We start from the raw sequence: 22,314 nt of genomic DNA on the forward strand, positions 1-22,314 counted from the left end.
TGGCCAGGAGCTCGTCCCAGCGCCCATGTGCAGTGGTAGGAGGGAGCGTAAGTATGTACGCACAGATGGTACGGGGTGGTGGTGCAGAGAATCATGGTTTCTAAGTGTCCAATTTCCTGTATGTAAATCAACTCCACGTTCAGTTGCAATGCAGTGGAGTAGCAGGATCAGGGCCTCAATGTCATCAGCCCTCTCAGACTCACACTACTAACCTAACATATAAGAGAGACTGAGAGACAAACCAGATCCCAGATGAACCACTTTAATACGGAGAGTTATCTGGTAGGATAACTGACCTCAGACACTTGCATTATTTTGATTAATGCCTTTTTTTTTTTCTTTTGAATGGGTGTTTTTTGGCACCTGGTAAGCATCATCCTTTTCTGTTGGTCTTATTCCTATGTCATCCCCTGTACTCATCCCCTGTTTGGGAGGAGCACATTCTTTCGGTCCTACACCCTCACCTGTTAATATTCATCCTTGCCATAGCTCAATCTACTAGAATGGAGGCTGGCAAACTTTTTCTGTAAAGGGATGCGTGGTAGAGATTTTAGGCTTTGCAGGGTCCGTGGTCTCTGTTGCAACTACTCACCTCTGGTGTGGTAGCACAAAACCAGCCATAGACCGTACAGAAATGGATGGGTGGGGGCTGTTTCCACAAACTTCATGGGCCCTGACATTTGCATTTTGTATAATTTTCCCCTGTCACAAAATAACCTCTTTTGATCTTTTCAACCAATGAAAAACGCCAAAACCACCCTTAGTTTGCAGGCTACAAACAGGCAGGTGGGCTGGATTTGGCCCACAACTACCCCTGAGCTGGAGAACAGTTTTGCTGCACGTTACATCGTGGCCAGTGTTTAGCTGGTGGGGTTTGGGCATCTCCACCGCACGTTTACCAGGTAAAGCTCCAATTGGGTGTGACTGTCCACTGCCTGGTGACTGTCTTTTCCTCACCTCCTCACGCCTCCCCAGTGTGGAGGAGTAGATAGGTGCTGGGGTTTGCCCCTCAGAGCCTGCAGGGATCTCCCGGACCATGTCTAGTGCCCTCCTGGTACAGATAGGACCACTGAGGCCAAGGCACAAGGGAATGGCCCAGAACACCCCTGAGTTGGTGGGAAAGTGGGGGCCATACTTGTAGCCTGGAATACATAGTAACTGCTCAAGCTCGCAGTAGCCATATTTCTTTAGCTGTTACAAGACTAACAAGAAGGCCTCTCTGCTCACTGTGTCTCAGGTCACCCATTTTTCACCATATCAGTTAACACTCAGCACAACCTTATTGGGTCCAGCCAGGATCTCAACCCTGCCTGGCTCCAAAGCACATGCTCTTAGCCATTCACTCACTGGGGTTCCTAGCGGTCCTCCTGCCTCTTTGACAGTGTGGGACTGTAGCTGGTTAACTCCCCAAACTCAAGGAACCTTCATTTTGCTCCTTTTCCCTCTTTAATTATTGAGGTGATACGTGAAGTTGTGAGAAATACAAAACAAGGGTAAAATGCGTGGACCATGCCGTGTATATAGTGTGTGTTCAGTAACTGCAAGCTATTTCCGTGAATTCTCCAGCTAGTTAGTGTCATAGGATAAGTACTGCCTGAAAATCAGGACACTCACTCACTCCTTATACGTTTTGTTTTTCCAGCCCCAGGATTCAGAGCAACGGATGGAAGTCAAACGGGAAACATGTCGGCTCTAACTCAGGGAGACCCCCGCCCCGTACTCCGGCTCACTCACGGGGCGGGAGCCACCGGGGGGGGGGGGGGGGCGGGGCTCGGAGGTGCTGGTGGCCCAGGGGGAGCAACCAGGAAGCCTGCCGAGGGCACACTGCGGGGAGGTGGTAGTAGCCACCCTCTAAGGAGGACGTGGCCCAGGGCAGCCCTTGCCGAATAATGGCAGGGGCCGGCTCGACGCCGCCGCTCTGCCACTCTGGGGAGCAGTGGAGCTCTCCCTTTGTCCTGGAAAGCCGGCTGCAGCTGGAGCCCGTCTTGAGGGTGTTCACGTCAAAGCCTGCGGCGGGCATTTTGCTGTTCAGGGCAGTGTTGGAATCTGATTTCGCCCAACCCTGGAGATGCACTCCGTTTGCGGGGGTTCATGGGAAAGGACTGCAGCGCGTCTGTCGATCATTGGGCACGTTTTCACATCGACTCTGCAGATGTGAACTTGCGCTTTCAGCGCATTCATCAAAGCCTCCGAAGAGCTGACCCTGTCTCCCTCCCCGTCCTCCCCCCCCCCCAACCCCGGCCCGTGGCGCTGCGGCTCCAGGCCGCCCCCCCTCCCTCTCGCCTGCCCCGGCGCCCCCGGCCTTGGGCTCATTTCCTCGAGACGTGCCGCTGTTTACCAACAGCGGGCAGCCACGAAAACGGCCCTTTTCTTTCATCTCCGGACGGGGTTCCACTACAGTTTCCTGCAGGGATCGGCGAGTGGGCGGGCAGCCAGCGGAGTGAAAGCAAGCTCAGTCACAGCGACTGGGGCAAGAGCACGGGTGCTGCGTCCTGGAGCCGCAGCTGGAAGGGCTCCCAGGGAACAGCCTTTTACCGGGAGGACGCCAAGTCCAGAAGGGGAAGAGCCCTGTCCAAGGTCACCCGGCTGGCAGAGCGCACCTGGCGTGTGCGCCGCCTCGGGTCCCGCTCCGGGCCGGGAGGAGTCTGGCGCGCCGAGTGGAAATCACCGGACGCTCTGACCGCCCGCGCCTCCGGCTCCTCGGCCACTGTTGACACATTGCTCCGGGACCGCAGGCTCCCCTCTCGAGGACTGGGGAGAGGGAGCCGGCTCTCGCCCCAACCCAGGCCGCCCCACCCTCCGGCTGCCCACGGGCCCCGCCCCTCGCGCACCAGCCCGCCCCCAGGCTAAGGACCTGCCCCCAGGCTGCGGCCCCGCCCCTCGCGCTGCGGCCGGGCCCCTGAGACTGCAGGCTCGCTCCGCCCCTCGCGCCACAGTCGCAGCCCCGCCCCACCTCACCTGGCCCCAGCCGGGCGCGCCCCCAGCACCAGTGCTCGTGCGTGCCCCTCCTCCGCCCTCCCGGGGCTGTGCGGCGCGCGCCGGCTCTGGGCGGGGCCCTGCAGTGGCGGCGGGGCTCCTCCTCCTCCTCGGACCCAGCGCCTCCCCGACCTCCCCCTCGGGCACTCTCGCGCTCACTGCGCTCCTCCGGGGCCCCTCCGCCAGCTCCCAGCCATGGTGGTCTGGCGCTCGGCGTTCCTCATCTGCCTCGCTTTCTCCTTGGCCGCTCTGGTCCAGAGAGGTAAGGCGGGCGGGGGGCGCGCGGGGACCCCGCCCTGTGGGCTCGCGGGGCGGGGGCTTGGCGCCCCGCGGCCCCGTGGTGCGCATGAGCGGCCCGGCCCCCGCCTCGCTGGCCTGCGGCGGAGGCTGCTGGCGGGTGGGCGGGGCTGTGCGGGGCAGTGGGGGTGCGAGCCCCGGGCCCGCGGGGACTGACCTTGCCGCGATCCGTGTGGTCGGAGAGGAGAGACCGGGCTAGAAACAGCGGGATAAAATCCCCCTTAAAATCTTGAACAAGGTGTCACCACCGGTGACAACAGCTGTCTCCAGGAGATTGCTTTTGGGAAAACCTTGAAGAGAGCGCACTCATTCCCTTGAGCGGGGCTTCTCAAAATGTGTTTTGAGGCCACCTGCAGCAGAAGCACCTGGGGAGCTTCCTGGGCGTATTCCTACCCCCTTTTGTCAGGATCTCTGCGGGGACGGGATGCGGGGGGCAGCGATATGTTGTAGGTCTAACCAGCTCCCCAGGTGCTTCTGGTGCCCGCCCCAGTTTTCTAGCCGTTGGCGATTTTTGCCAAGGAGGTGGAGAGAGAAATGCCGTCGAATCAAGGGAGCAAGTTTCCTAAAAGACCCTCAGTACTCCAAGTGTGGTCCAGGGCCTTCATAGGCATCACCTGGGACTTGTTAGGAATGCAGCATCTCAGGCCCCGCCCCTGACCTACTGAGTCAGATTCTGCATTTTAACTAGATCTCCTGGTAATTCGCAGGCACATTTAAGTTTGAGAAGCATCTTAGAATAAATGCAGTGCGTGGTTAAAAATAGACCCTCCAACGTGTACAGACAGAATCTTCTTACACTTATTTATATCCCATTTCCACATCAGAAAAAGGTTTGAGGAAAACACTGCAATTGAGCACGGGGTTGAGCTCTGAGCTCCCTGACAAGGAAGGCAAATTCAGCTAGTGAAAAACATGAGCTCAGCAGAAACAAAACTTTGTCCTTGTACTGAGTTCTAGTGAGATTTATGTTACATATAGGGAACACTGGAAAACAGTAGGCAGTCTAAGGCAGTTTTGCGAAAGATGCAGAAATGTTTCTCATGTGGGCAGCCATCCTGGACTTGGTACAAGAAGAGCCATTCAACATTCTACAAAGGTGTCAGGCTCTGTTCCAGACACTGATGATGCAGCAGTGAACAAGACTAAGACTCTGTCTTCATGGAGCTAACGTCCTGGTGGGGGGAGAAGACAAGCACAAACATCACAATATACATATTGACAGTGCCATGAAGAAAAATAAAGCAAGTACAGGGTTGTTGAATTTTCTGTTTCATTTTGCTTCTTTGGGGTTAACATTTTAATTTTGTTATGATGCATTTGTGGGGAAAAAGTCTAATTACTTGATTGGCTTGCATCTAATGATATGGAAATTTTGAAAGTGGAAGCACAGAAAAGTTAGAAAAATGATACTCCCTTCAGGGTGTCTTCTGGAAGTCTTCAACATGATTTGCACATTGAGAAGGGGAGGAATAGAGATAGGTCTCAGATTTTCACCATCATGTGTTATACTAGGTGATTTAGGAGGTGGTGGAGGAAACTGAACCAGTGCAACCATTTTACAGATGAATCGGAGGCACAGGGAAGTAGGAGGTAACTTGCCTCAGGTGGCAGAGTTAAGATTTGACCCCAGGCTTGTCTGATTGCACAGTCCTTGCTTCTAAGCACCTGGAGGCTGCGCTCCTACCTTGGGGAAAGTTCTCTGAACCTTGCTTGGTTTGCTCCGCCCTATTATGCCTAACAACAAAGGCGTCTTGGCGGGGGACCAGGAGTGTGTCACTCTCAGATCTGCGGCCCTGCCACCAGCTGCCACCTCCTGAGTGCTTGCTGTGTTCCAGGCATTTCACATATCTTGGTTTTAGTTGCCTCAACAGTTTTGCTGGTTAGGTATTAACGAGGGGTCCCTGGGCACAGAGCTTGGAAGAGATTGAGCCAGGATCCCACGCCGATAAGACTGCTACCTAGTGATCTTTTTAATTGTAATTAAGAGAACTGAACCGGAGGAAGCTTTTGCTTCAAGGTGGGGAACCTGCTTTGTGGCTCTTTTGTGCAAAATAAGATGACGGGTATGGGCTTTGAATTGCTGGTCTCTTCTGGGTATCCAGACAGCTACAGTTTGAGAGCTGCTGGGTCAAAATGAACAAACACAAAGCAGGTGCTTAGTTAGGCATCTGCTGCCTCTCTTGGAGCCCCACAGTGGTGGATTGGGTGGGTCTGCGCCAGAGCCATTTTAGTCCTGGTCCTCAGTAGTGACCCCTGACCGAGAAAGACGGGCAGCCCTCAGAAATCACATAGAACCTCGAAGCATGATTCGTGAAATCCCCTCCGGCTCTGGCAAGTTGAGACAGACTTCAGGCTTCCAGGAGTTTAAAAGGGTGGTTACCAAGTCATCCCCGTTCTAATTTTGGATGGTTTTTTAGTCCAGTGTGTATTTTACTAGCTCTGAAAAAACTCTCTGAGGACAAACATGTTGCCTGTATGCACCTACAGAAATAGGAAGCTGATTTTTTGTGCGGTGGGGAGAAGAGTCTCAGCGGTGCAGGTGGGCAGTAATGATAATGAAGTTTCCATTTCCTGAATGCCCTCCATGCACGGGGCCCGTCAGTGCGCCACACACATTTACGCCTCATAACCACCCTGAAGGGTTGGCACCATGACCCATCTCCTTTTCTTATGTCCTTTATGGCCATTTGCATATGGCCTTGAAAAGGAACTCGGTGGTGGGGCACCTGGGTGGCTCAGTTGGTTGAGCATCCAACTCTTGATTTCGGCTCGGGTTGTGATCTCAGGGTTGTGAGACGGGGCCCTGCATCGGTCCCACGCTTAGTGTGGAATCAGCTTGGGATTCTCTCTCCCTCTGTCCTTTCCCCAGCTTGTGCGCTCGCGCGCACTCTCTCAAATAAATAAAATCTCAAAAAAAAAAAAAAGTAACTTGGTGGTAACCTATTTCTCAGATGAAAAATGAGTAGCCCAGTGAGGTTTAGGACTTGAGCTCAGGTTTGTCTGAATAACCAAAGCGGGGGTCATGAATGCAGATACCCCCAGGGATGGGGCAGGTCATAGAAATGTGGAAAGTGGCCGAGAATAAGTGTGACGAATATGTAGGCAAGCCACCGGCTGCTGAGTACCTGCTCCCTTAAAGAGACGCAGTGCAGACCTTGAAAATAATATGCTAAGTGAAAGAAGCCAGTCACAAAAGCCCACATATTGTCCCATTTATATGAAATGTTCAGAGTTGGCAAATCCATAGAGGCAAAAAGTAGATGAGTGGTTGCCAGAGGCTGGGGGTGGGGGGCAGGGAATTGGGGAATGAGGAGTGACTGCTTAGTAGGTGCAGTTTCCTTTTGGGGTGATGAAAATGTTCTGGAACTAGACAGAGGTGATGGTTGCACAACCTTGTGAATGCACCAAGAACCATTCAGTTGTACACTTTTAAAGGGTGAGTTGTATGGTGCATGAATTATATCTCCATTTAACAAAAAATTCGCTGTAGTTCAAGCAGAACAAATGAGAGTGGAGGCAGCCTGTGATCCCTGGGTTGGGGTTGGTCTTTGATCCCTGGGGCTCGGTCGGGTAGAGGAGAGAGAGGAGAGCAGAGTGGGCCCCATGTGTTGGTGGCGCTGAGATGCTAGGCTGGGATCCCGGCAGAAGCCCTGTGGGCCTACTCGGGATATTGCCACAGGGGCACGTGCAGGCTTGGCCCAGAGCTGGGTAACCCCCCACCTCCACCCCCGTGGCTATGCACCAGGCAGTCATTGCACTGGACTGACAGGGTCTGGGGACAGTTTGCCTTTTAGTGTCCCATGTTTTGATTGGTTTTCGGTCCGTTCCTTGCTGTCACAGGTCACATCCCCATCCTCTCCATCATTTTGGACACCAGGTAACTAAAACATGTTTGTTTGTTTATTTAATGTGCTTCCCCCCAGCAGATCACCCAAGAGCCAGCCTCAGCAGGTACTGAGGAAGGGGCTGAAGCTACTTCCAGGAGAGATGGGGATGAGGAGGCCTTTTGGCTGCTCAGAGGGGGGTGTGGGGAGGAGCCGGTTTGGGGACTGGCGAGTTCAGGAAAGAGACCTTCCAGGTGCACTGACTTTCCTGGATTCTTCCGCCACCTGGCGTTGGCGCCTTGCCTGCTCTGTGTCCACCCCCTACTCTTTGCACTCGGCAGGTAGTCCTCTGCCGCTCTCCGTGTGCTTGGGGAGGCCTGGCTGCAGGGGCTCCTGTCTCCCAACCCGGACTCGGCTCTCCCTGAGTCTTGCTCCTAAGTTCACTGATTGGTCAGTCTTGGTTTGCCCGTAGAAGCTTTACGTCATCCTAAACGTGCCCCTAGCCGAAACCCGTGGGAAATCCTTGGGTGAAAGTAGGTGTTCCAAACGGAGGTGGGTGGGAAGCCCTAATCTCTGGCACCTGTGACTGTTAGGTTACTTGTAAAGGAGAGTTAGGGTAGCTAATCAGCTGCATTTAAATAAGATTCTCCCGGTATCGTGGCCAATTGAAAGACAGGGATCCTTTAAATATGGAAGATGGAGGCAAAGGAGTCAGAGCGAGTCAGAGAGCCACGTGATAGAAGATCTGAACCAAAGATGGAAGGGCCAGGAGCCAAGGGATGTACACACAGCCTCGAGAAGCTGAAAAGGGGGACGGACTCTCCCTGAGAGCTTCCAGAAGGAACGTTGCCCTGCTGACACCTTGTTTTTAGCCCAGTGAGACCTGTGTTGGACTTCTGGCCTCCAGAACTGTAAGATTAAAAAAAAAAAAAGTGTGTTAAGTCTGTCGAAATTTGTTGTAGCAGCAAGAGCAACTAATAGGAAAACTAAGGGGTAGATACTAGCCTCCTCTTCATCCATTGAAAAAACTAGCTTATGATGTTTCCTTACATTGTTTTGATTTTGCTACCTTAAATCAATTCCCAATATGCTCTGAGTTGAGGCATTTAAATGTGCAGAAAACTGGATTGCAGTGATGTTCTCGGTGTGCCACTGGACGCTGAGAAGCCCCCCTGAGGGCCCTGGGAGACCGCTACGTTCCTCATGCTTGTGTTTGGTTTTTTAAAAACTTCACAAGGAAATTGGAGCCCGGGCCTGCAGTGCCTACCCCCCAGAGACCTTTTCCATCTCCCCACCTCCTCCCCAGTCCCGATGGCTGCTGGAAGCAAGTGCAGTCTGGGGCCCCGGGGACAGACCGAGGGTTTCTGATCCGTCTGGGCCACGCCTGCCCCTTTGCTGAGGAGGAGGAGGAGGAGGAGTGAGCCCCCTCCAGCCCGGCTTCCCCTAATTGTGCTGTTCCCTGGCTCCCCAGGCAGGTGGGGGAAGAGCACCAGAGCGGGAATGGGTGCTCCTGGACCTCCACGCCAGCTTCAACCAGTTTTGAGCTCCGTTTTTTTTTTGTTTTCTATCCAGGGCAGCTCATAAGATGTCAAAGGGGTCTGCAGCTTTTAAGCCAACAAAAACACTCTGAAAACTGTGGTTGAATTCCACCGAGAGTGGTGCCCCTGCCCAGTGAACATCTGTTTAAAGGGGAGGCTAGACAACATCTGGCTGGCAGTGCCAGGTGGTTCATGTGGGAATTACTTTCCAAATTAGAGACGGTCCCCTCAGCAGGAAATACTGTTGCAGTGCGGAATTCACTACCACCCAGGCACGGACTGGGCTCGTTTTGACATTCTTTTTATTTTTATTGCTGCTTCAGCTAGCCTGGGATGACGGAATTAACACAGAGCTTGCATTCCACTGTGGCCCCACCATTTGCTGGCGACAGTTGCCTTATCTGCACCAAGAGGCTGCTGATCTCTGCTTTGTTGGCCTCACAGAATTGTTGGAATAGCCAATTCATTGCTAATGCAAACAGGTGGTGTGTTGTCAAGGTATTAGTGAAGTTAGGCTCCCTAGACAGGCCAAGAAGGCCAAGAGGCCACCTGCCTAAGGGGGTTCTATGAGAATTCGGGGGTTCATGTTTACAGAAGCCTTTACTTGGCCTGAACGAAAATGCCCCTGAATTCCTGAGGTGGGCTCAGAGTCCGAATGAGCGGGAGCAGCTCTAATTTAGGTGCTCTTTCTAGCCCTTTGGCTTCCTACCTACAGAGTTCTGGGTTCTTTGGCAGGAGCGATCCCTTTTTTACTTTTCATCATTCATTCATTTGGCTCCTCACACCAGCTCAAAAAAATGTAAGAATCCAAAGTAGTGCCTAAAAAGAAAGAAACAAAAAACATGTTTTAATCTTTTATTCATCACCTAAAATATAGCACGTGGACTTGTAGTTTGGGGCTCCCATTCGTTTCTTCCCGACACTTTGCTTCCCACCTCTCCCCTGAAAGTGCCCCTGGCCAGGGTCAGCAGTGGGTTCCTATTGCTAAACCTGAGGGTCATCTGCCACCCTCCGATCACTTTCTTCCAGGCTTGTCACCTCTCTGACCTCAGGGCCTGTGGGAATGCCTCCAATGTCATCCTTGGTGGACTTCTTTACCTATACTTGCTTCCCAGGTGCTTTCACTGGCTTCGTGGCTTCAAATTAAATTCCGTCTGCGTGCTTGTGACTCTTCAGTTTCTATTCCCAGCTGTGATAGCTCTTTGCCTCCAGGCGCCTACATTCAACATCTCCGCGGTGGCCCAGTGGCCAGCTAGTGGTTAGGTTATTGAAGTCCTTCAGTTCGCTCCACCCACCAACAGAATCCTGGCCCTTCCCCCAGGGTCCCTGGACCCCCCCCCCATCCTCCCCATAATCTGGCAAGCATGGGGATCATGCCCTGTGCAGCTGTGTTAAATTATTTTGACTATTACCCCTGCCAATAGGCCTCTCAGAAGGGCCCTGGTGCATACCTGAACTTCTGCTCATCTCCACCAACCTTCTCCTCCCACCTGAGTAACTGGCAGCCCCATCCTGCCGGTGGTGCTGGCCACTCCTCCAGGGCTCTCATTCTGTCACACCCCACATCTGATCTGTCTGCAGACTACGCTGTGATCACCCTCAGAATCCTTCAGACTCCCACCTCTTCTCCCCTCCTCCCTGGCTCCCTCTTGGCTGGGCCACCATTCCCCCTCTTCGGAGCCCTGGCAGTGACCTCCCAAGTGGTCTCTTCCAGAGTCCACTCCTGGCCCCTGTAGTTCAGTCTCCACACCGAAGCCAGGTGATCTAGAAACTGAAGCCCTCCTGTCCCTCTGCCCAGAACCGTCTGATGGCTTTGAATTGTAACGAAAATAAAGTGCAGACCCTTACTGTGGCCTACAAGTCCCAACAGAGGCCCTCTGGCCTCAGCTCCCACCCCGGCTCAGCACTCCCCTCTGGCTAGAAGGTCCTTCCCCAGGTAGGTGCATGTCCTCTCCCTCTCTTCCTCTCAGATGCTCCCACCTTAGGCCGTCCCTGACCCCCCCACACACACCTGAACTAGTACCCGAAATACCCTTCTATCCCCAGCTGGCTTGAGTTTGATATTTTCTGTCTGCCTGCCCCCTTGCCCACTGCCTTCTCTCTGCCACTAGACTTTTGCTTCACAAGGGAAGGGACTTGGTTTTTGTCTGCTTTGTCACCAGTATCTAGAACAATCTCTGGCACGGACTGGGCAGGAAATGGATGGCTTGGACACAGCAATTGAACATCTAATTAAAGAGCTATTTACAGGATCTGGGCCACATTAAGGAAGACCGACAAAGGGTGGTGAAGCAACATGGGGAGTGTTATCCACCCAGGGCTTCAAGGGGAGGAAGGGGTCCTGGCATCCTGGGTAGTTAGGGTTGTAGGAGCTGGATAGGCCTGCAGGGTGGGAGCTCAGACAATAAACGTGGCAAGTATTCCCCCACCCCACTCCAGTCTTTTCTTCTGCCTCCCATGGCTAAACCCATGGGTCCTGAACTGTGTACGCAGGTGCCCTGGGGCACTGCTGCAAACTCTGGGTGATGCCACGGATGGTTTTAAGTTTTGAGGAGAATGCATCAATGTGTGTCAGATACCGCACAAACTACCACTTTGAACTGGTTGGAGCTAAGTACGTTATAAACAGAGCTGTTAGGCCTCCCTGGCGCTCTGATGTCTGGTTGGCTTCAGTGCATCGGGTCCCTTAGTGTCTCGTGGCTTTTTCACTTTGAGAGGTGCAGGCCTACTCATCAGCTGGTGGACATTTGGGCTGTTTCTACCCTTTGACTACCGAGCTTGGTGTTCTTATGAACATTTGTGTCTAAGTCTTCGAACACCCATTTTCAGTTCCGTGGGGTGTGTATCCTAGTGCATGGCCTTTTATGACCTAGCCTTGGAAGTCACGCGGCGTCTCTTTTGCTGCATTTTGTAGGCTATGAGTCACTTAAGGATAGTCCAGATTCAAGGTGAGAATCTCTATCTCCCTTCTTGTTGGGAGAATGTCAGAGAATTTTTAGCCACAATTTAAAACTGCCACACAAATCCACTGGGATTTCAGGGTCCAAATGAAATGCTGCCTCCTCTGTGGAGGTATTAACTGCTTAGAGTTCTGTCATTTTGTGTACTTGTCTGACTTCTGGTTCTTTTATGAAATCCTTGCCATTTTGCATGTTATTGTACTTGTTGATAGCTCTGCATCTGCCTCTTCCTTGATGCCACTCTGCTGTCATGTTGTCAGCTCTCAGGGTGTTTCCCCAATGAGGGGGATGGTCTCGCCGGCTCTGAGGGTCTTTCCTGCGCTGATGTTCTCCGGAGCTTAACTTGGCCTTACTGGCCCAGGCTTTCTCCACGGGAAGGGGAGCACAGTGCCCAGCCTGCAACCCCCTTGGAAGTGCTTGCGGAGTGGGAGATTCAAGGGCTTTGGATGATCTCAGTAAGGTAGGGCATTTGCTTTTGTCCCTCTCTATTTTTCTTTTTTCTTTTTTAAAAAAGATTTATTCATTTGAGACCGAGAGAGAGCATGAGCTGGGGGAGAGGCAGAGGCAGAGGGAGAGGGAGAAGCAGACTTCCTGCTGAGCCAGGAGCCTGACGCGGGACCTGATGCCATGACCCCGAGATCATGACCTGAGCCGAAGGCAGATGCTTAACCGTCTGAGCCACCCAGGCGCCCCTACCCTCTGACTATTTCTACTTGGAGAAGATTCACAGAGGGTTGAGCACTTTCTGTCCTGGGTAGAGGCTGTTGAGCAGAGTTTCTCCACCATGGCACTATTGACATTTGGAGTGGGCTTTCCTGTGTGTTGTAGGATATTGAGCAGCATCTCTGGCTTCTACCCATTAGATGCCAGCACCGCCCCCACCCCCCAAATCTTGCCAACCCAAAATGATTCCAGACACTGCCCAGTGTCCTCAGTGGACAGAACCGTCCCGGGTTGAGACCCACTGCCCTAGAGACAGACCTATTCTTTATAATTCCACCCTCTGTTTTCAGTATTCCTCACTAGTCCCTAAAGTTTTCTGTTATTATTGTCATGTTGCTTCCAGATAGACATGTTGGAGTAAATCCGATCACAGCCAATCTGTGGATTGGCATCCGCTTGAGCTGACTCTAGGCTCCTTGGCGAGCTTTGTGCTCATCCTCGTTACATCAGGTACGTCACCGGTCTCCTTAGGTAGTTATTGTCTGCATGGATTTCCACAGATGGCTGGTCCCATCCAGTGTGTTGATCCTCATTAGTTGCACTTTTAGATGGTGACCTTATCTTTTTAAATACATTCTATGATTTTCTGATAACCAGTGAGGAAAAAATGAACAGAAAAATGAGCCAAAGACTTGACCAGGCCATTCATAGAAGAGGAAATCAAATAGGACAACAAACATGAAAAGATGTTTAACCTCATTAGTAATCAGAGCTGCAAATTAAACTATAATCAGATAAAATTACATGCCCTCCAATAGGCTAAAAATTATAATAAAGCCTGACAATACCAGGCGCTTACATGGTTACAAGAGTAATATGTATTCTTTGTGGTAAACTTGGAAAGTGCAGAAAAGTGTAGAGAAAATGCAAACCTCATAACCCAGGGTTAAGCAGTGTTACCATAATGGAATATAGTGTTTCAGTAATATTTATTCTGCAGAAATATATATTGCACATTATTGGTATTGAACTGTGTATATAGCTTTTACCTTTATTGTGAAATATAACGTAGATACAGGAAAGTGAGCGAGGCCTTTAACAAGTATAAAGTGAAAATCTCTGTCCTCACCAAGCAGGTTGAGAAACAGGTTGACAAGATCCCGTTAGGCCTCCGTGTGCCCCCTCTTGATCACAGTCCCCTCTCCCCGACAGAGGTGACCACCAGCCTGATTTTTGTGCAGTCATTTTCTACTTCCACCACCCATGTATGTGGCCCTAAACAATTTCAGCTTTGTTTGACCTGTCTTTTAACCTTACAGAAATGGAATCACAGTGTATGTAGGCTTTTGTGTTTTGCCTCTTCCCACCCACATTGCTAATGATCTGTTGTGTGTGTTTGTAGTTCTTTCATTTTCATTGCTGTGTATTATTCTGCTGTTTGAAGGTACTGTAAGTTTTTGTAATGCATTGTCTTATTGATGTATATTTCGATAATTTCCTGTTTCTTACCACTTCGAGCAGTGCTGCCATTAACATTCTTATGAAGATGGGCAAAAGTTTCTCTGGGAAAGTGGTTCTCAGACTGTGGTCTGGGGACCCTTTGAAGGCCCTGGAGACGTTTTCAGGGGGTTTACAAGGTCCACCTATTTTCATAATAACACTAAGATGTGAATTGCCTTTTGCATCCTCCTCTTCTCATGAGTGTATGGTGGAATTTTCCAGAGTTGATGTGACATGTGCTATCATTGCTGTAATGGCTAATGGGATGTGTGTTTGTGTTGTCTTGTGTTTTAAAGTTTCCCTGCTTTAATTTCTAATATCCTAAATATCAATGGATATAACCCACTTAAACACAAGATCTTTGAGATTCTCCATTTTTTAGTATATAGAGTCTTAAAGCCATAAAGTTTGAAAATTGCTGTTCTGAGGTTCTATCTAGTAACATTTCTGGGTTATCCAGTATTTGTAATTTCAGTCTTACAGGTGATGCTACACTATCTTCCAAAGTGGTTATACCAGTTTATCTTCCCGTCAGCAGCGTATAAAAACTTCTGTTGTACCACGGTGTCACCAACATTTGGTATAGTCAGACTTTAGTATTACATTAATACTGGTGGGTTTGTAATTTTATATTATTGTGGTTGGATTTACATCTCTCTGCTTACTAATGACATTGAGCATCTTTCCATGTATTGTCCAATTTGATTTCTTCTTTTATGAATTGCCTGGTCAAGTCTTGGCTCATTTTTCTCTTTTTCTATGGTTCTCACTTAGGATGCTTTATTTCCTCTTGTGCTTGGCTATTCTTGGCTGTGTACTGCTCATTGTCCTTGCAGTATATATGTGGGGATTCTTTGAAGTAGGATAAATGTGCCTTCTCCCAGAGATCTGTGTTTGATTTTGCCAGGCGCCTTGGGACATTCTCAATCTGGGATCACCTAAAACAGGATCCTTACCTTTCCCCCTTGCAGTCCTCTGGAGGCTGAACTGGGGAAGGGCAAGTTTGTTTTTGAGTCACCCTTACCTCAAGGGTGTAGCCCTTTGGGGTCCCAGTTTAATGTTGGGAGAATTTTCTGTTAGATTTCCTCGATTTGGGTGGCCGTGGGCCCCGGCTTCAGACCCTTTTGCCTGCCTCGGAAGGTTGTGGAAACAACTTTATCCAGATTGGCAAGTGCCTTCAGGGCAGACAGCTGAGTGTGCATGGTTGTTTTTACCATCTTGTCAGTTCTTCAGTGCTTTTAAGGGGATGTTCTTAAAACCAACCATTTTAGTTGTTTTTAATTGGAAGGTTAGTCCAAATAATCAATCCTGCCCTTACTAGAAATGCAAGTTGGTATATATATGTGTGTGTGTGTTTATCTTTATCCTATTTATCTATGTAACCTTATGTTTTCAAGTAAAATTGTTTTGAATGTCTGATTTTTTGATGGATATTGCAGTGGACTCCAGGTCTTTGCTGTTATAAATTACATTTCAATAAATCTTTCAATAAATAAATATCAATACATTTCAATAAAAAACATAATATTTGGTTAAGAATAATGGTACCTAATTACGGGGTGGCTGGGAGAGGTGGGAGAGAGAAGGTGTGAATCTTAGTGCTCAGTTCATGCCAGTTACTGTTACTGTTACTCTCCCATGTGCACATGGAATGGCTAAGGGGGCATGTGGAGCAGGCCTGCCTAACGGCCTCGGTCTTTTCTGTGGAGGGAAGACAAAGACCAGTCTTGTGCTGAGAGTGTGAGGAGCCAGCTTGAGCGTTAAGGTTGGAAGGTGTAATGTCGGAGGACAAAGGAAGCCGATTAAGGAAACTTGGATTGCCAAGGCACCCTGAGGGCCTGGCTCGAGTCACGTACCCGGAGCTGGCCGCTGTGCTGGTGCCAATCAGCACGGGGACGTGAGGCCCGCGACAGCAGCGTGGCACCAGCCCAGAATGCAGCAAGGCGGAGCCCGCTCCCTCCGCCAAGTATTAATTAAGCGCTGCTTGGGTGCCAGGCACCCCAGTTGGTGCTGGGCCAACAGCGATGACTCAGGTACTGGCCCTGCCTCCAGGAGCTCCCAGTCCAGTGGGACGCGAGGGCATGTTCTCCTGTCAGTGTTGGCGATTGGTAGGGGCGCAGGACCGCACGTTGTGACACGGATCGCTGGTGCCGCCTTGAGTCTCCGCCACGGCTGAGCTGGGACGGCGCCGCATGAGAAAGGCGGGGGAGCGCGTCGAAGGGCCCAAGGAGACCAGGAAGGGGATGGCAGAGGGCTGCCTGGCAGGCTCCGCGGGTCTGCTGGGGCAGGCACTCGGGCCAGGGTTGAGAAGATGGGGGTGACACCGGACAGCGGGGCTTCCAAGGCAGGGCAGTTTCCGTCCAGAGCGGGGATGGAGTTGCCCGTAGCAAAGTGAGGTGAGTCGGGGATGTTTGAGATGAGGAAGGAGGTGAAGGGCTGAGGGCAGGATCTGGAGGATACCCAGGCCACAGATGCCAGCCTAGTCCAGGATGACTTGGGGTAGAAAGAGAATCCAGCCCCTGCCAGGCAGCTCCACTCTGCTCCATGACTCGGAGGCAATGTGCTAGAAGTCCGAAGAGGACAGCCTCAAGGAGAGGGGCAGCAGCTAGGTGACTGCAGTCTCGGAGGGGGGAGGGCTGTCTGAAAGTGAGGGTGGGTTTTTTGGGTGGCCCTGACCTTTCCTCTAGAAGAGGAAACACGGGCAGAAAATCACAGAGGGACTGGTGCATGGCCACAGATGGGACCTTTATATCCGCCGCCTCTGAAGTGTGGGAGCCTTTGTGTGACAGGTTGATTTCCCTTCTCCTGCATTTTAAAACAATTCCATTTTTCACATGCTGCACAATTCAGTGGTTTTAGTATATTTGTGGAGTTGAGCGACTGTTACCACTACTGAATTTTGGAACAATTTTTCACCCTGAAAAGTAACCCCACACCCTTTAGCAGTCCCTGTCCATCCTCCGCCCACCCTGGCGACCACCAGTCTCCTTTCTGTCTCTCTGGATTTCCCAGTTGTTGACATTCCGTATAAACCGAATCCTACGATGTTTGTCCTCTTGTGACTGGTGTCTTTCGTTTAGTGCAATGTTGGCAAGGTTCCTCCATGTTCTAGCTTGCATCTGTACTTCGTGCCTTTTTATGGCCAAGTAGTATTCCACTGCGTGGGCATAGCATTTTATTCATCCATTCCCCAGTTATAGACATTTGGGTTTCCACTTGTCTGCTATGAATACTGCAATAAACATTTGTGTACATGTTTCTGTGTGGACTTAAGTTTTCAGTTCTCTTGGGTGGAATTGCTAGGCCATATTGTAACACTGTTTAACTGTTTAAGGAACTGTCAGGCTGTTTTTCAAAGCTTCCTATCATTTTACATTCCCATCAGCAATATATGTGGGTTCCAGTCCCTCCACATTCTTGCCAACACTTTTATTTCATTGTGTTTTTTTTCTTTTCCTTTTTTTTCCTTTTCTTTATTTTTTAGGAAAAAACCTCCTAATGAGTGTGCAGTAGTATTTCCTTGTGGTTTTGGTTTGCATTTCCCTAATTACTAATGAAGTTGAGCATCCTTTCACGTGCTTATTGGCTCATGTCCTTGAGTGAAAGTCCAGTGCAAAGGGCGTTAAACTGGGGACAAGGAGGCCTGGAGCTCACCCTGACCCTACCCCAGCTCACAGTGGGTGCTTCACATTTCCTTCCTTGATTCTTCTCCCTCGTCTGAGAACCTGCTCAAGTTTGCATTGACCCTGCAACAGCTCTGCCCCCTGCCTCCCCTTTTAGCTGATACCCTTTCTCCTGCCTTCAGATTTCTACTCCCTGCACTTCCTCCTCCTCTCCCTTGATTTCTCAAACTGGAAAGTGGCTTCTGTCCTCTGCCCCAACGGTCTACTGAAAGGTTTCACTAAGGCCACCAGGATAAATGCATTTTTTAAGTTGGTTGTCGAAGTACAGGTCCCAAACCATTGATGCCGGTGATCTCTCTGGGGGGTGGAATGAGAAGGAAGAGGATGACTCTTCTCCTTACTGTGGACTTCTTTGGGAATATGCATACAGGGAGCCTCTTGAATTAGTTTAGCAGAAAGCAGCCAATGGAAGGAGTGGGGCATAGAGCTGATAAGTGAGAATGGGTGGTGTGAAATGTCTAGACTAGTGACGCCCAGACTGCGGGCCCCAAAGGCCTTTGGATTGACACTGGGGATGAGCATTGTCTATAGACAACAGTGATGCAGATGGGTCATTCATGTACTGCAATTTAAAATGTTTTTAGATGTTGCTCTGATTTAAACATTGGAGAAATTTTGGAATCTGATAGAGTAATTTAAGAAAGACCTCTTTTTGTGAAATGACCTGTTTCCCCATGCGTTTCCACCCATATATGCTAAATATACTTTAGGGTCAACTTTTCAAATTAATAAAAGCCCATTGGGAGTTCGATTGGAATTGCATTGACTTTTGAAGAGCCAATTTTTTTCTTTTTTCTTTAACAGTATTGAATTTTCCCATCCAAACACAAGGCTTTCCTCTCTAGTTCTAATGTTCTGTTTGTGTTTTTTTTTTTAACTTTCTTCATGTTTATAATTCACATTTCCTGTTACTTATTCCCAAGTACTTTATAGCATATACTCCTATTGTAAATGGCCTTTCCTTTTCCCATTAAATTTCCTAAGCGATGGTGGTTGTCATCTGAGAAAGCTGATTTTTTTTTTTGTGTATGTTTTCATTACCAGCCACCTTCCCAAACCCTCTTTTAATTTCTTCTAGGTTTTCGCTTGACCATCTTGGTATTTCTAGGTATATAATCCTATAATCTGCAAATAGTGATGGCTTTGCCTCTTTTCCAGTATTTTTTCCCCATTTGTGATCTCTTATCTGAGTCTACTGGCTAGCGCACCCAGAACCATGGTAAATAATAGTAGTGCTCAAGGGCCTCCTTGATTGTTCCTGATTTTGGTTAAGGATAAATCCTTACTCCTATTTTACTAAGGATTTTGGGCTTTTTTTTTTTTTTTTTAAATCAGAATTAGACACTGAATTTTCCCAAGTTATGTTTTGGCATCTCCTAGATCTGTCTGTTCCCCTAGAACCAATTAATATAGTAAATTACATCACTAGATCCTTCCTTAGTGAGCATCCTGGTGATCCTTGACCAGCCCACTGTAGTTTGGATGTATTCTTTTTGAATATCTAACTGGGTTCTATTTATGTGTACTTTGACTTTATTATTGAAGTAAAATCGGTATATGACATGTTTCCGGTGTACAGCATACTCCTTCAGTATTTGTAGACACTACAAAGTGATCACCACAGTAAGTGTACTTACCATCTGTCGCCATACAGTTGACCCCTTTTCACTCACCCCCGCCACCCTTCCCCTCTGATAACCACCAATCTGTTTTCTACATCAACAAGTAATGGTTTTGTATTGTTTATTTTTTTAGATTCCACATGTAAGTGAAATCCTGTATTTGTCTTTCTCCATCTGACTTATTTCACTTAGCATAATACCCTCAAGGTCTATCCATGTTGTCACAAATGGCAGTATTTCCTTTTTATGGCTGAGTAATATTCCAGTATGTGTGTATGTCACTTTTTTTTTATCCATTCATCCATCAATGGACACTTAGGTTGCTTCCGTATCTTGGCTATAGTAAATAATGCTATTGTAAACATAGGGGTGCATATATCTTTTCAAATTAGTGTTTTCATTTTCTTCACATAAATATCCACAAGTGGAATATCTGGATCATAGGGTAGTTCTTTAACTTTTTGAGGAACTGCCATACTGTTTTCTGTAGTGGCTGCACCAATTTATATTCCCACCAGTAGTGCATGAGGGTTCCTTTTTTTTTTCCCTCACATCCTCACCAACACTTGTTTCTTGTATTGTTGATTTTAGCCATTCTGACGAGGTGTGAGGTGATATCTCATTGTGGTTTTGATTTGCATGTCCCTGATGATCAGTGATGTTGAATATCTTTACATGTGTCTGTTGGTCATCTGGATGTTGTCTTTGGAAAAATGTTTATTTAGATCCTCTGTTCATTATTTTTATTTTTTAAAGTGTTTATTTTAATTCCAGTTAAGAGTGTTATTAGTTTCAGATGTACAATATAGTGATTCAACACTTCCATACATCACCTGGTGCTCATCACAACAAGTGCACTCCTTCATCCCCATCACCTATTTAACCCAACTCTCATTCTCCTCCCGTCTGGTAACCATCAGTTCTCTGTAATTAAGAGTCTGTTTCTTGCTTTGTCTCCGCCCCCCCTTTTCTTCCATTTGCTCGTTTTTTAAATTTTGCATAGTAGTGAAATCATATGGTATTTGTCTTTCTCTGACTGACTTATTTCACTTAGCATTGTTCTGCCCATTATTTTTAAATCAGATTTTTTTTTTTTGGCCATTGAGTTGCGTTCTTTATCTATTTTGGAGACTAACCCCTTACGGATATATTGTTTGCAAATATCTTCTTCCATTCAGTAGGTTGCCTTTTTATTTTGTTGATGGTTTCCTGTGCTGTGCAGATTTTTTGTTGTAGTCCCACTTGTTTCTTTTTGCTTGTCTTTGCTTTGTGAGTCAGATCAAAAATCTCAACACCAAGACCAATGTCATACTTATGATATAGCTATATCCAAAAGTGAAATTAGTTTATAGTGTACTTTTTCTGTGCTACCTTTTCCAGGTGTCATTAAAAAGTGGGAAGTTTTTCTCATTTCTGTGCTCTGGAAAATTTGAACAGTAGAGAAATCATCTGTCTTTTGATGATTGAGAGAATTCGCCTGTGGATTGAGCCTGGTTGATTGTTTTAGAGGAACAGTTCAGACAGCTTTCCCATTTCTCCTTGTCGTGTTTGCTCTGTTTAGGTTTTCTCTTTCTTCTTGACTGATTTTTGAAAATTCACCTAGTTTTAGAATGATATCCTTTTAGTGCAATTGAATATAAGCTCCATAAAGGCAGGATTTTGGGGGTCTGTTTTGTTGACTGTTGTATTCCCAGGACCTAGAACAGGGTAGGGCACATAGAAGGTGCTTATAAATATTTGTCAAGTGAATGCGCGGGAATCCATGAATAATGCCAGGTTTTTGCCTCCATGGACAAGAGTTGTAAAAGCTTTGATCATTTTTTTAAAGGTGCAAGTCCCCTCTTAGGGGAAGAGAAGCCAGATTCGTCTCCCCCTTCTTCATAACAGTGTTGGGTACCAGAAGACATCGGGGCAGTACCTCTACATAGATCGGAGGGGAAAGGTGTGTGATCCAAGTTGTCTTTCTTCCAGAGAGGCGACACAAAGGCATTCGGAAAAACATAAGGCTTTCTGGACAGAAATGTCGATAGCAGCTTTCTTTGTAATTACCAAACACTGGCATCGTTTGCTGTCCTTTGAATGAATGGATGAACAGACTGTGGTACACCTGCCCCGTGGAATAGTACTCAGCAATAAACGGGACCAAGCCACTCTCAAAAGAACACATACGGTATTATTCCATTTCTGTGACATTCTCGAAATGTCATTATAGAGATGGAGAACAGGGGAGAGGGGAGAGGGAAGGTGAGAGAAAGGTGGGTATGGTTCTAAAAGGGCAGCATGAGGGATCTTTTGAGGTCATGGAACTGTTCTTTATCTTGACTGTGGTGATGGTCACATGAATCTACACCTATGATAACATTGTGTAGAACTTAATAAATACACCTAACGAGTGCAAGTAAAAATAGGAAAACCTGGATAAGATGAGTGGACCATATTAATGTGGACATCCCAATTGTGATCGTATACCATAATTTTGTGTAATAGGACTTTTGGGAGAAAGTAGGCAAAGGGTACAAGAGATCTCTTTGTATTCTTTCTTACAACTCTGTTAATCTATCATAATCTCAAATTTCAATTAAATGTAATGCTTTTTAGGAGTTACGTATTTGTTCAGGAACCCTTTTGGAGGGAGACATCTACTTAATAACATAAAGCAGTCAAGCAAGAGGTGATTCACAATGATTCAGAAAAGGGGAGGCCAAGAAAGTGAAGAGTTGGCAGCACACCCTTTCAGCAGAACTCAGGCCCCTCTGCTCCCAGAGAATGGCTGCTCACCTTTCCAAACCTAGCTCCCCTGCTACCCCTCCCTAAAACCCGCCAGGCAGAGCGGGTAACCTCCTTTGTGGACGTCTCTGCCTCTGGACTGTGGTCAAGAACACTGCATTTATCCTCTCTTCTTTCTCCCCCGGTCTTTGGTACCGGGGAGGTCTTCAATGTTTGGTGAGTAAGTCCTCCTGTGCTAACTTTCTGGTTCCATAATCCTATCAAAAGCATTCACTGAAGGATTTCCTTTACATGAAAGCTCCCTAGGTCATTGAAAAAATACAATTGAGCAAGACCCAGCAGCCCCTGGAAGTACACTCTGTTCATGTTTGGGCAGTCAGGCTCGGGCCCTGGTTAGAGGCCAGATGTATTTATAGTGAGCAAGACCTCTGCCCTATCCCTCCTCCTCATGCCCAGGGTGCTTGCTTGTTTCTCGCTCTTTCTCCCTCCCCGTATTATGCAGGCCAGCGTGGATAGGAGACCGG

General features: G+C 48.4%; 1 protein-coding gene across 5 annotated transcripts in view; it reads left to right on the forward strand.

Annotated features, from left to right (window-relative positions):
• Positions 1–2,963: 2,963 nt before the first annotated feature.
• CD99L2 (CD99 molecule like 2) overlaps positions 2,964–22,314 on the forward strand; it is an 86,634-nt gene continuing 67,283 nt past the window's right edge. For 2 of the 5 annotated variants that reach the window (XM_078065123.1, XM_078065125.1), the window contains exon 1: positions 2,971–3,238. In XM_078065123.1, coding sequence (XP_077921249.1) covers positions 3,172–3,238 — 67 coding nt within the window. In that variant the 5' untranslated portion in view covers positions 2,971–3,171. Of the gene's footprint in view, positions 3,239–22,314 lie in introns of all 5 variants that reach the window. The other 3 variants (XM_078065126.1, XM_078065124.1, XM_078065122.1) reach the window with 3 other exon arrangements.

This window comes from Halichoerus grypus, chromosome X, assembly GCF_964656455.1.
Source record: "Halichoerus grypus chromosome X, mHalGry1.hap1.1, whole genome shotgun sequence".
In the NCBI taxonomy this organism is placed as follows: domain Eukaryota; kingdom Metazoa; phylum Chordata; class Mammalia; order Carnivora; family Phocidae; genus Halichoerus; species Halichoerus grypus.